Genomic DNA, 14,194 nt, shown 5'->3' with positions numbered 1-14,194 from the left:
CTACTGGCAGCCTGAGGGGAAGTGCTTCTTGAATCAAATTGAAAGGTCTTTGTAAATCTCTAGATACCTGTTTGGGGAGTTGATGTGAGAAGAGCCACTTGCTGTAAAGGGAGCAGTATATAGAGATGTAACACAATTTTGCTGGTATTCAAGCTATTCCTGGTAGTGCTGCATTCGGGCATTTTATCTGCTGTCACAGACGAGTCACAAAATGTAGCGAAAATGCCTCTGATAATTTCTTTCTGCGTCTGTCTCAGAAACATTGTTATGGGAACTATAAGGGAAAACCTTAATATAATTATTCTCAAGTTGGCACCTGGAATCCATGAGTCACAAAACTACACCTTACCATTCTTCTTCTCACCCACCTTGCTGTTGGCAGAGCTTGGAGAAAATGTATCAGTCTTTTTTTCAGAGACAATAATTGTTTCTCCATGTCTCCAAAACGTGCCTCAAGGTCTGAAGGAAAAAATGGTTCAACAGAGATTCTGAGGATACAAACTTCAGTTTGGATAATTCTGGAATCTCTCTGAATGGCCTGCTTTAGGGTTTTTTGTTTTGTTTTTGTTTTGCTTTGTTTATTTGACTGACTGAGTGAGTGAGTGATGTGTATACTGCCTGGTTGATTGTGAAAAAGCAGATGTACTTACATTAGATATTTTTAAAGCTTTTGATTGTGTGGAATAGCCAACAATAAAAATATTGAAAGAGATATTTCAGTGATTGATTTAAAGGTATAGTAAATTCATTATATTGAAAAAAAACTTTGGAACTGTAGTAGTTGTGGTGGACTGCCCACACATCACTCCTGTCAGTCATTTTAGAGCTCTAGTACAAGAGCCTATGACAGGACAGGAGGGGCGGAGTCAAGGGAACTGGGAGTGTCAGAGAGGCAGTTGGAGTGTGACAGAGAGTCAGTTAGGAAAAAGATGGTGAAGCATTTTAGACAGTTAGAGAGAAGACTGTGAAGTGTTTAGACAAGATATTGGACAGTTGGTTAGTTAGAGAATATTAAAGAGTTAAAAGGAATTAGAAGTACATTGACAGTCAGAAAATACAGTGGTGCCTCGCATAGCGATGTTAATTGGTTCCAAAAAAAACATCACTATGTGAAACCATCGCTATGCGAAACACCATTTCCCATAGGAATGCATTGGAAACCGGTTAATCCGTTCCAATTGGAACGGATTGCCATCGTTAAGCGAAAAAACCCATAGGAAACATCGCTAAGCGAAACAATGTATCCTCCATTGGAATGTATTGAAGCTGACTCAATACATTTTAATGGCTTTGCGAAGTCAATTTTTGCAATTTTAAATGTGTCATACAAGGGTCAAAATGGTTTTAAATGCTTGGATTAGCTTCTGCACCCTCTAAAACGGATGCAAAAGTTAATTTGGCTTTGATCTGACTTTTCATTAATTTATGGTGAATTTTTTCCCCCCAACTTTTGACAGCTGTCAAAATCTGACAGCTCCATTATTTCCTATGGGGGAAGAAAAAAATCACAAAAAATTAATGAAGACTCAGCAACTGTTCTAGATTCTTGGGTTCATTAGAGGACCCCCTAAGTTGTGTGCAAACCTGATTTGGCTTTGATGTGAACTTTCGTTAATTTTTTGTAAATTGTTTTCTCCCCCATAGGAAAGCATGGAGCTGTCAGATTTTGACAGGTCCATTGGTTCCTATGGGCCAAAAAAAAAATTCACAAAAAATTAACGAAAAGTCAGATCAAAGCCAAATCAGGTTTGCACATGACTTAAGGGGTCCTCTAACGAATCCAAGCATTTAGAACCGTTTTTGACCCTTCTAAGACACTTTTTTAATTGAAAAAAAACATCGTTAAGTGAAGCAGGGGACCTAAAATTGCATTTGTTATGCGAAGCATGGTCCCAAACTTCGCTAAGCGAAAATCGCCCATAGGAAACATCGTTATGCGATGCATATTATTTTCTAAAAAAACACATCGTTATGCGAATTCATCGCTAAACGAGGCAATCGTTAAGCGAGGCACCACTGTATTGAGATCTTGATTAAAATAAATGAGTACAAGCAAGCTTATAAGAAATCAAATCCATGCTTAATGAATGAATGATAATAGAACATCCATGATTTTCCTTCTGTGATTCACTTATTTATCCCTATAAATCTTGTTTTATTTGGCAGCAAGAGTGTGAGACTCATAACTCATATAGTGAGGATAATATCCTCTGGTGGCAGCGAAAAAAGGGGTAAAGAACAAGTCGTGTCCAAAGGTGAACCTGTGTGAGTGAGAAAACATACAGTGTACGCTGGGGATGTGCAACAGTAGTGAATGATGGTATAACAGAACAGTTAAACCTAGGCCAAGGTACTAGAGCAGAAGTTCTTAACTTGTGGTCTACAGCCCCCATTTGTGTGTGTGATGGCCTCACAGAGGGTCTGTGAAGGCTTGAAGAAATGTTATGATATTTTGCAGTTAAAATAGAAAGGAAGAAGGAATTAATTAATTAATGAAAACAAGAAGAAACATGGAACAAAATTTTAATTTCTCTTGCTTGTTTGTGTATAACGTGGCTTTTCTAACCTACCATGAAAAACAAACAAAAGTAAAAATCAGTTATGAAAATAACTGTTTAATAGAAAATAATCTGATATTTCTGCACACTGTGATAACATGGAAATGCATGATGCTGAGTGACAGCACATGACATTTCTTGGTACTGTGCAGACAGTCAGAAGCCATGGGAAGAGAGAGTCGAAGTCCGTCAGTGTTAGTGTGGATGAGTGTTTGGATGGACTTTGTGATCATGTTTCTTCTTCAGTTTCTGGTAACCATTTGCTTATTGCCAGGTAAAATGACTTTCTATATTGTTGTTACATACAGCACTGATGTTACCTGTCTGTCATGGGTTTGGAGGGAAAGTTCCATCCTATGGGGAGTGGAAGGCGGGACATCAGGAGGAGGGGCTGTACTGTATAAATATGTGATGCCTGTGTGGTGAAGAGTAGATGCTGAGACAGACTGTGAGACACTGGGTTGGGACGAAGCAGCAGCTGGGGAAGAAGAAGCTGTTGTGGGAGTCTGGGTGTCTGACAGGGTACTACTGTGTGTCAGAGTACCAACCTGATAAGTTCAGGTGTCTGTGGGTTAGCCAGAACTGATGGGTTCAGGGTCTGTGCTTTAAGTTAAAGGTTCTAGGTGAACCAAACTGTATGCTTGTGTGTGTGAGAATAAGCCACGTTACTTTATTTTATTCACCTGATTGTTTTATTTACCCTGTTTGTATTTAAAATAAACCTTATTCTTTTGTTGTTTAAAAATCCATCCCTGGTCTGTGTGGCTTATTATAGGGAATGGTTGGTGGCAGCTTAGTAACTGTGTGATAGATCCCAGTAGGTCTGGGTTTGTCACATTGATTGGTGTCCAGCGTGTGGGATACGACTGGTCCAGTTGTCCAGCGGTCCAGCAAAGCCTTGGCAAGTGTGCCCAGAGCAAGGGGGGTCTAGTCAGGGACAGTCTGAGGCGCGTAGGTAATCTTCTAGGTGTACCTCACGGGGAGGTGCACTAGTAGAAGAACGTGCCAACTGGGGAGACTTAGATTTAGGTGCTCTGAGGCAGCCTAGTTTTGGCGGGAAACGCTGAGGCAAAACTGCGTAGCAACAGTGAGCTAGCTTGCCAGCTGAGAGGCCCAGCAGAGGGGGGTAGGCTCTGACTCGATACTGTTGCAAATTTAGTGCTGAAGAACAGCAGCAATCTCTGGGGAGAGCTGGTTCTGAGGCAAAAAGGAAAAAAGTGGTCGTTTTATTTTGAGGCTTGACTTTTTAAAGCAGCCTGTTCTGAGGGGGGGGTTATGCCCTTGACTCGAAGCCAAGTAGCAGAAATGAGTGAAGTGAAAGACCCCCAGATTGACCAAGGTTCTGAGGAGGAATTTGGCTCAGTGCAAGGTGACAGCACAGGAGAGCAGGACCCAGAACTCAGAAAAATACTCCTAGCCCAACAGCATGAGCTGAGGGTGAGGGAAATGGAGGAAAGATTAGAGAGAGAAAGAAGGGAGGAAAGGGAAAGGCAATTTGAAATGGAGCAAAGGGAAAGAGAGAAACAAAGGCAATTTGAAATAGAGAGATTGGAAAGAGAAGAAAGATTGGAGAGAGAGAAAATGGCGTTTGAATTAAGAAAACTGGAACTGATGAACCAGAACAATAATAACAATAGGGATTCTGAGGGAGGCCAACTGTCTAAAGCTGACCTGAAGAAATTCCCTGTGTACCACAAGGGAGATTGTCCTGAGGTGTTCTTTTCCTTAGTGGAAAGAGCGTTTGTGGACTTCTCAGTGAGGGAAACTGAGAAGATGACCATCATGCGTTCTTTAATCAGTGGTAGCCTGGCTGAGGTTTATGCCGAGATGCCTGAGGAACGGATGAAAGATTTTGCAGAGTTTAAAAAACTGGTGTTCGCAAGACATGGGATAAATGCAGAGCAGCTGAGACAAAGGTTCAGGTCCCTCACCAAGAAGCCAGAACAGACTTTTACCCAAGTGGGGGCCCAATTGGTGAGGCTGCTTGAGAAATGGCTGTCGCAGGAGGGAACAGAGACCTATGAACAGCTTAAAGACTTGATAGCCCTGGAACAGTTCTATTCAGTCCTGCATGGGGAATTGAAATTCCAGGTGAGGGAAAGGAAACCGAAATCTGTGGCAGCAGCCGCAGAGATCGCGGATTTTATCTCCCAAATAAGAAAGCCCTTGGGTGAGGGGAAATCTGTAGGTAAACCCAAAGAAACCTACAGCAAGTACTCTCAGGGACCAGGGAAAAACCAGCAAGGGGGAGGGGCCCATGGTGAAGGGAAGCCCTCAGACATGAAACTAAGACCTCAGATTTTGGAGGGAAAACCAAAACAAGATGAGAGAGAATCAAAATACACCAGAAAATGTTATTTCTGTCAGGGAAAGGGTCATCTAATCTCAGAGTGTGAGAAATTAAAGCAGCTAAAAGGAATGGTGCCTCAGAATTCTAGTGGGACCAAGCCAAAAGCTGTGTTCTGTGTCCAGAAAGAGCAAGGCTCAGTGTCACAGAGGGAGCCTGTTGCCATGGCTACTCAGTCTGGAACAGCTACCTCTGCTGATCAGGCTGAGGAAAATGGTCCTCTTGTGGAGGTAAAGCGCTGCTTGCTGGTGAAAACAGATTCTCAGTTGTTTGAGACAGCAGGGGTGGACGTAGGAATACTTGACCGTCAGTATAGGGGGCTGCGGGACACTTGTTCCCAGGTAACCCTGTGCCATCCAGATATCATCCCTAGGGAGTTTATAATCCCAAATGAGAGCATAAAGGTAGCAGGTATTGAGGGGCAGGTAATCTCTCTGCCAGTAGCAGAGGTACCTGTCAACTTTCAAGGCTGGAGGGGAGATTGGCGGATAGCGATTTCATCGACTCTGCCAGCAGCCGTGCTCGTGGGAAATGACCTGGCTGAACATGTGAAACGGGTGCTAGTGATTACACGCTCACAAGCCACCACAGGGACAGTTCAGGGGGGTAATGATGAGCCAGAGACGGAGGCAGAGGGGAGTTCAGAAGCTGTGGTGGAAACCTTAACCACAGACAGCAGATTTGGACAGGAGCAGAAGGCAGACGCCACTCTCCAAAAGTGTTTTGAACAGGTGACTGACGCGCAACTAACACCTGAAACCCCAGTGAGATTTCTGGAGAAAAAGGGGATTTTATATAGAGAAACCCTGAGAAATATCTCAAAAGGGGGAGATGGGATCAGGAGTCAGCTAGTGGTACCTGAAAAGTATCGCCCCATGATCTTACAAAGGGGTCACTCTGACATGTTTGCTGCACACTTAGGAGTGAACAAAACACAGCAGAGAATCACACAGAATTTCTACTGGCCTGACATAGGGAAGCAGATCAGGGAGTTCTGTAAACAATGTGATGTGTGTCAAAGGCAGGGGAATAACCGCGACAGGACCAAAGCAAAGTTGTGCCCTTTGCCTGTGGTTGACACTCCGTTCAAATGCATAGGGGTGGATATTGTGGGACCTTTGCCCAAGGCCACAAAGAGGGGGAATAGGTTCATACTAACAATTGTGGACCATGCCACAAGGTATCCTGAAGCCATACCCTTGACAAACATCGAAACTAACACAGTGGCCGATGCTTTGGTGGGGTACATGTCCAGGATGGGATTTGCCTCAGAGATAATCACAGATTTGGGCACATCGTTCACGTCAAAGCTCATGAAACGCTTATGGCAAATCTGTGGAATTAAGCACAAGGAAACCACTGCCTATCATCCGGAAAGTGATGGGGTAACTGAGAAGTTCAATGGGACTCTAATGCGCATGATTAGGGCTTTCTTGGCAGAGAATCCAAACAATTGGGACCAGAAGCTGCAATCCCTTTTGGTTGCTTATCGATCAGTGCCACAAGCCAGTACCGGGTTCAGTCCATTTGAACTTTTATTTGGGAAAGGGGTGAAGGGGCCCCTTGATTTGATCGAGCAGGGTTGGGGGCAGATCGCCCAGGGTGACCCACAAGACGTTGTGACTTACATAGACACCTTGATGAATGACCTAAGGAGAAACCTAGAGCTAGCAGCAGAGACCCTGCCAGCTCAAAAGGTCAGAAAGAAAGCTTGGGATGACCAGGAAGGCAGGGAGAGGCGCTTTAACCCAGGGGAGGAAGTGCTTTGGCCTAGGCTCTGCAGAGAGAGCAAACTGCAGCTGGGTATCCCAGAAAGAAAATACTTGGGTCACATGGTAGGGGGAGGAATGATAAAACCCCTGAAGGCCAAAATAGAAGCTGTTCGTGATTGGCCTAGACCCAACACCAAGAAAAAAGTCAAATCATTTCTTGGGTTGGTGGGCTACTACCGAAAGTTCATCCCGAGGTTTAGCGAGATTGCGGCTCCGCTGACCGATCTGACGAGGAAGAAGGCTGATGACCGCATCCCGTGGACCAGCGACTGTGAGGCGGCGTTCCAGAGGTTGAAGGAGGCGTTAATCAACTATCCTGTCCTGCGTGCTCCAGACTTCGACCGGGAGTTCATCATCTACACCGATGCGTCTAACAGCGGGGTAGGAGCAGTTCTGTGCCAGGAGGATGAGAATGGTGGCCAGCATCCAGTGTCCTACCTGAGTAGGAAACTTCAAAAAGGTGAGAGACATTTGGCAACCGTGGAGAAGGAGTGTTTGGCCATAGTCTACGCGATCCAGAAGGCCAAGCCTTACATCTGGGGAAGACATTTTATTCTGTGCACTGACCATTCACCATTGCAATGGTTAAAGACGATGAAAACCCACAATAGCAAACTTATGAGGTGGGCTTTGAACTTACAGGACTATGACTTTGAAGTGAAGGTGGTCAGAGGGTCAGTGAACTGTGTTGCTGACGCCTTATCAAGAAGACCTGAAGACTGAAGACGGCGAAAGAACATGGACTATATGTATATAATGAAAACAAAAAGTTAAAATGTACCTGATTTTGAATTTGGTTGGTATTAATAAAGGTAAATTGATGTACTGTATATGGTAAAATGTTTAAATGCATATTTGCTATGGTTAACTTGGAGTGTAAGTATATGTAAGTATTATATGGTATGTATAAATGTTGTTGTGTATTTTATGCAGGTTGTTTTTTTGGTGAAAAGCACTTTTAGCTTTCCCCCTACAAAACAACTTTTAAAGAGGGGAGGTGTTACATACAGCACTGATGTTACCTGTCTGTCATGGGTTTGGAGGGAAAGTTCCATCCTATGGGGAGTGGAAGGCGGGACATCAGGAGGAGGGGCTGTACTGTATAAATATGTGATGCCTGTGTGGTGAAGAGTAGATGCTGAGACAGACTGTGAGACACTGGGTTGGGACGAAGCAGCAGCTGGGGAAGAAGAAGCTGTTGTGGGAGTCTGGGTGTCTGACAGGGTACTACTGTGTGTCAGAGTACCAACCTGATAAGTTCAGGTGTCTGTGGGTTAGCCAGAACTGATGGGTTCAGGGTCTGTGCTTTAAGTTAAAGGTTCTAGGTGAACCAAACTGTATGCTTGTGTGTGTGAGAATAAGCCACGTTACTTTATTTTATTCACCTGATTGTTTTATTTACCCTGTTTGTATTTAAAATAAACCTTATTCTTTTGTTGTTTAAAAATCCATCCCTGGTCTGTGTGGCTTATTATAGGGAATGGTTGGTGGCAGCTTAGTAACTGTGTGATAGATCCCAGTAGGTCTGGGTTTGTCACAATTGTATTCGCGAAGGCTTTCACAGCCGGGATCTAATGGTTGTTGTGAGTTTTTCGGGCTCTTTGCCCATGTTCTGAAGGTTGTTCTTCCTAACATTTCGCCAGTCTCTGTGGCCGGCAGTCTCTGTGGCCGGCATCTTCAGAGGACAGTCCTCTGAAGATGCCGGCCACAGAGACTGGCGAAATGTTAGGAAGAACAACCTTCAGAACATGGCCAAAGAGCCCGAAAAACCCACAACAGCCACTTTCTATATTATCGCAGTGAATTTTGTAACAATACATTTTGGCTGAGCCTCAGAGTGGATTGCTGGCTGAATTTGAAACATAAAAGGAAACAATGGTATTGAGCAGAGTGCATCCTGTTCAAAGCAAATGAAGCTTTTTCCAGTCATCTTTAAAAGTGTTGCCGTTATAGCAAGGGATATCTGTCAATGAGACCCTTCATGAGAAACTTTAAATACAGTGGTGCCTCGCTTAGCGAGCGCACCATACAACGACGAATCCGTATAGCGATCCCCTTTTTCGGGATCGCTATACGGAGCGCCCAATCGCCGCACCTCGCTTTGCGACGATTGGGCGTCCCGCGGCCATTTTGGAGCCGGCGAGCAGCTGATCGGCGGCTCCAAAATGGGTGCGGGAGGACCCGAAATGGCCCCGCGCTGTGTTTTCGCGCCCTCGGCAAGCGAGGGGAGGGCGTGAAAACACGGCGCGGGGCCATTTCGAGTCCGTTTTGAAGCCGCAAAACAGCTGTTTTGCGGCTTCAAAACGGCCGCGGGCAACCCGAAATGGCCCCGCGCGGCGTTTTCGCGCCCTCCCCTCGCTTGCAAAGGGCGCGAAAACGCCGCGCGGGGCCATTTCGGGTCCGTTTTGAAGCCGCAAAACAGCTGTTTTGCGGCTTCAAAACGACCCGAAATGGCCCCCTGCTGCGTTTTCGCGCCCTCGGCAAGCGAGGGGAGGGCGCGAAAATGGCTGCCCGGGGCCAGGAAACTTCTCTAAGTGGGAAGTTTAGGGCCGATTTGGAACGCATTAAATGAAGTTTAATGCGTTCCAATGGCTTTTTACTTCCCGCTTAGCGAAGATTTCGTATAGCGAAGGTTAATCCGGAACGGATTAACCTCGCTATACGGGGCACCACTGTATTTGATGCACTTCAGGCTTTTAAATCTTGAGTTAAGTCTTGGTGGTCCATGGCAACAAAAGATATTTAAAGGGGGTCCATGATAAAGAAAAGATTAAGAAGTGCAGTACTAAACAAGGATGTCACCTTTCCCATATGTTACTTGTGTTAATCGTAGAATTAGTAGCGAAAGGTATCAGAAAGGACAACTTAATAAGAAGTAAAAGTCTTAAAGGTAACCATGAAATTAGTTTATTTGCTGATGGTACATTATTAACAATAGAGGATATGGGTAAGGTGATGGAGTAGATGATGTGTCATCTAAAGAAATTTGGAGAAATAATAGGCCTACAAATAAATTGGCATAAAGTCAGAGATAATGTTTGATTGTGGTGAAGAGGACAAGTAGAGGGTTAGGACTACATTTGGGATTAAAATATGTACCACTATTAAATACTTAGGTATAAGTATCACTAAAATTTGCAGTTTTTTAAAAATGAAAATTTTGATAAATTAAAATAATCAATTAAAGATTTTTTTAGAAAACTGGGTTATCATGGTTTGGTAGTATAGCATTATGTAAAATGAAGATATTACCTACAATTAATTTTTTGTTTATCATGTTACCAATTAAGATGACAGAAGATTTGAAAGAATGGCAAAATATAATTAATAAATTTTGTAATGGTGATTAAAAAGTGAGGATTAAGGAAGAGATGGTATGGATCAAAAAACAAACAGGATTAGATCTTCCTGCTATAAGGGTACATTAGATAGATAATCAGATGAGACATGTTGAGCATAAGGTATCTCAGCCTGATAAATAAAAATTGGTTAAATTAGAATTTTGAGAAGTGGTAGGCTCTTTTGAAAATATTTTTAAATCAAATTACAACTCTTACAAAAAGATAGAGAACCTTTCCTTAGAAATATATTGGAAATTTGGAATAAATTTAAGAAAACATTTATTTCTTTAACTACTCCATTACATCCTGTAATAGAATCAGATAAATTTCCAAGAAATTTTTAAATTTTTAAAGTTTTTAAGTTTATGAAAAATATTAAAGAAGAGATAGATAATCAGAATTTAAAAAGTTGGTTGAAGAAGATGACTAATAAGGAGCAAAGTAGAATAATGTTGAAAGGGAAAAATATAGTTTAATATGATTCAGTAGGAACAATGCAATAAAGAGTGAATGAAAAAAATGGGAAACAAGGATCTCAGAATTTAAAGAAATGGTAGTATTAAAGGGAGAACAAGATTATAGGGTAATAAAAGGGATAATCAATAAAAATTATATTGATAGAAGTAGAGGACCAAAATGCACTTAAGCTTTCATGGGAAATGGATTTGGGAAGGAATAGAAGTACCAAAGTGTGGAAAACATTTGGAATGAAAGAATTTAAAAATATATGTCAGTAAGAATAAAATAAAGATTTTGTAAATTAATTTGGAAATGGTACTTAACATCAGTGAAACGGAATTATAAGGATAGTAGAGTTTTGAATTTATGCTGGAGATGTGAGCAAGAAGTAGGTAATTATATCCAAATGTGGTGAGAATATGGAATGTAATGAAATTTTGAAAGTTGGTTTTTAAAGACATTAATAAAATATGAAGCTAAATATAGAGTTAAATTCTGCAATAACATTGTTATCAATATTTGATATGGAACAATGGGAATGGACAGTAAAAGAACTGATAACAAATTTATTAACAGCAGCAAGATAAATCATAGCAAAGAATTTGAAATTAAAGCATGAATTTCCATTAAATAAAGATGTCTGGAATATAGCTATTAATAAGTTAACGTGTGATATTATGATTAAAAGCAGATGACAAAGATATTTTTAGTGATATTTGGGGAGTTTTCGTTGATTATGCCATAATGAAAGGGAAGCCTTGTGTATCTCAAGAAGAATTTATGCAGTTTTGGAAAGGGAACATGGCGTTATAATTAAAAAATGATTTAGCGTATCATTGGATGGTGTTGGTGGAGGTGTGCACTTTTGTGTAATTGTATAGTTACTGTATATAAGCCAACCCAAATATAAGCCGAGGCACCCAATTTTACCACAAAAACTGGGAAAAGCTTTTGACTCGAGTATAAGCTGAGGGTGGAAAATGCAGCAGGTACTGGTAAATTTCAAAAATAAAAATAGATACCAATAAAATTACATTAATTGAGGCATCAATAGATTAAATGTTTTTGAAGATACTGCCCTTCTGAGCTGCGAGACACACTTAACTGCCTGCAGAGGGAGGACTCATACCGGATGCTGCGCTTATTTACTGCTGCGTAACAAGATGGAGGGAGATGGAGTACGGAGGAAGAAGGTGGGAGGAGGAAGGTGGGTACATAGAATATGCAGGAGGAGGAGGATGGGAGTGTCCTGGAAGCAGAAATGCAGCGTACTTAACCCGGGTCATCAGACCACCCATAGAGGCTGCAGGCGCCCGTATATGAGTGGTGTTGACGTCGACATTGATGCCTAAGTCTTCCTCAATGTCAACGAAAACTCAATCTGACACTAAGCAAAAAGATAAGGACAAAGTTAAACAGAAGATAACAAAGCGGGCTCCGAAACCTCATCAGCCTTGTGAGCCTCCAGTTGCCCATGTCTCTCTCCCATCTCCCATCGTGGAGGAATTGTTGAGGGACATCCCAGACCAAGGCTCCATTTCCGAGGCAGGAGAATCGAATCTTCCCACTCGAGCTCACGCTCTGGTCTCCATACCGAGCTTATCACCAAGTCATGGCCATTCAGAGGCGGATATATCCAGCCCGGCCTCGGCCCATTCTAGCCCTGTTTCAACCAGGTGGGTGACTGTTATACACCTCTTGAATTTGGAGGCATTGATCTCGCAATCTCCTCTGAGGAAGAGGACAAGAGACGCCACATCTCTCCACCACCACAGTATTGTGAGGTGATCTTTGTCCTGCATCCCTCTCAATGCCATGCCTTTCATGAATACGAACAACCTCTTTATGATGTCAATAGATATGGTGACCACCACTGATATATACTCAAACAATATGACCCAGCGTTTGCTGCAGAATAATATCAACATCCCAAATGTGTATGGTACACTTATGGCCCATCTGAATCATCGCCATCACCGTTACTGCCTCCTGTTCGGAGTCGACACCAAGCCAGTCTCGAGCCTGCTCCAATGTTGTCAAAGCCTAAGAAATCTAAACATCATTTGCCTGTCACTGAAGTACCCCTTTGTGACCCAATTCCAGCTCAACACAAGTCAGCTCCACATGAGCCTGCTCCACCAAAGCAACGCTCTTCCATGATACTGGCAGCTTCAACCTCGCGCCAGTCTGTTGCCCTGTCTGGATCCCGTTCCGACTGTCAGGTCTCAGTGCCTCTTGTTTTTGTTTCTAGACATCATCAACATTCTCCCTCGCCAACTCTATCTCTGAGCAATCTTTGGCATCAACGGTTTCTGATCAGAATCCTCCCTCTGAGTCATTCAGGGAATCCCCGTTAAATCTACCAGCCCCAGATTCTGATGTTGCAGATGTGCCATCATCGCCATCTGAAAATTTTACTTCTTATGCACAGCTCATTCTTCGTATTAGATATTGAACAACCACCTGCTCCCAGGCATGATCTTGTCTTTGAGGACATTAATCAGGAAAAATCTCCTCCTTTAAGTTTGACATTTATCCCAGCCATGCTGGACCTTATTAAGGAGTCTTGAGACAAACCATTGACATCCTTGCAGATCTCGAGACGTGTGGAGAATCACCATCGCACTCATGGCACTGATACAGCATTCTTGGTTAAGCAATCTCCACCAAATTCTATTATTGTCCAATCAAATCAATCCCAAGCAGACAACCGGTCCTCAGTTACCCCTACCAACAAAGAGGGAAGGAAACTGGACATGCTGGGACATTGCTTATATTCTTTGGCTTCCTTCGTGATGAAGGTCTTGAACTACCAGGCCGCAATGGGGGCATACCACAGGCAACTGTGGAATAAGATCTTCCCTGTCCTCCAAGCTGCTCCTGAAAAGGTCAGAACTGCTGCTCTCAATACTCATCTTGAGGCCACTACCCTAGCCAAACAACAGCATCTGGCATCCTGTCATACTGCTGACGCTGCTTCAAAATCTCTGACTTCTGCTATCGCCCTTAGACAGCATGCATGGCTATGATCTTCAGGAATCACCGACGATGCTAGGGCCCGCATCAAGGACTTACCCTTTGATAGTGTGGGTCTCTTCAATGAAAAAAATTGATGAGGCGATGGAGAACCTACATAAAATTCGCAAGACTGCCCACTCTTATTCTGTTCAACAACCCAGAGAACGCAATCAGTGGCATAAGCCCTTCCGTTTCCACTAATCATACCAGCACCCCTATCATCCTTACAAACTTCTGGCTCAGGCTCCTGATAGATACAGCTTTTCTCAACCTTCCTCTTCTGCTGCTCCTTTCCGGTCCCAGGCCCCTGCTCAGCACAGACAAAGTTTTCATCAACCTACAAGTCTGGATACTATCTGACTTACTATGGCATAAAAAGCTAGGATATATTTCATCAGATATATGATGGAGATTGTGTTGTACAAGGAAACGTGTGAATCCACACATCATCTGTTTGGCCTTATATACTTGTTGCAATATAAATATAATTTCCTCTGGACTATTGGAAACAATGATAATCCAGCCTATCAGGCCACCTCATGTGTTTGATAGAGTACATATTCATTTTTTAGGCTGAATACATGTGTTGGTCTTTTCAAATATGTTCCAGCGTTCTTAATGTATTAAAACAAAAGGTGCAAGAGTCTGCTTTCTCTCAATACTAGTGTTTTATTGATTTTTTGCTGTACAGTGTACTTG

The 14,194-nt window shown here is 42.8% G+C and overlaps 2 protein-coding genes across 5 annotated transcripts in view; both read left to right on the top strand.

Moving 5' to 3' along the window:
• GNAL (G protein subunit alpha L) overlaps window positions 1–14,194 on the top strand; it is a 148,150-nt gene that overhangs the window by 29,398 nt on the left and 104,558 nt on the right. The gene's annotated exons all lie outside the window — the stretch shown is intronic.
• On the top strand, window positions 2,868–8,126 carry LOC144588549 (uncharacterized). Its single transcript, XM_078391515.1, has 2 exons — window positions 2,868–7,137; window positions 7,320–8,126. The coding sequence occupies exons 1-2, from the start codon at window positions 3,834–3,836 to the stop codon at window positions 7,325–7,327; spliced, it is 3,312 nt and encodes a 1,103-aa protein (XP_078247641.1). The 5' UTR covers window positions 2,868–3,833; the 3' UTR covers window positions 7,328–8,126.

Source organism: Pogona vitticeps, chromosome 4 (genome assembly GCF_051106095.1).
Source record: "Pogona vitticeps strain Pit_001003342236 chromosome 4, PviZW2.1, whole genome shotgun sequence".
NCBI classification, from domain to species: domain Eukaryota; kingdom Metazoa; phylum Chordata; class Lepidosauria; order Squamata; family Agamidae; genus Pogona; species Pogona vitticeps.
The sequence above is the reverse complement of the archived record's forward strand: the minus strand, read 5'-3'. Positions and strand labels throughout refer to the sequence as shown.

What these genes read in the sequence shown, in the direction of transcription:
- LOC144588549 (XM_078391515.1), top strand. Translation starts at nt 3,834, where the DNA reads ATGCCCTTGACTCGAAGCCAAGTAGCAGAAATGAGTGAAGTGAAAGAC.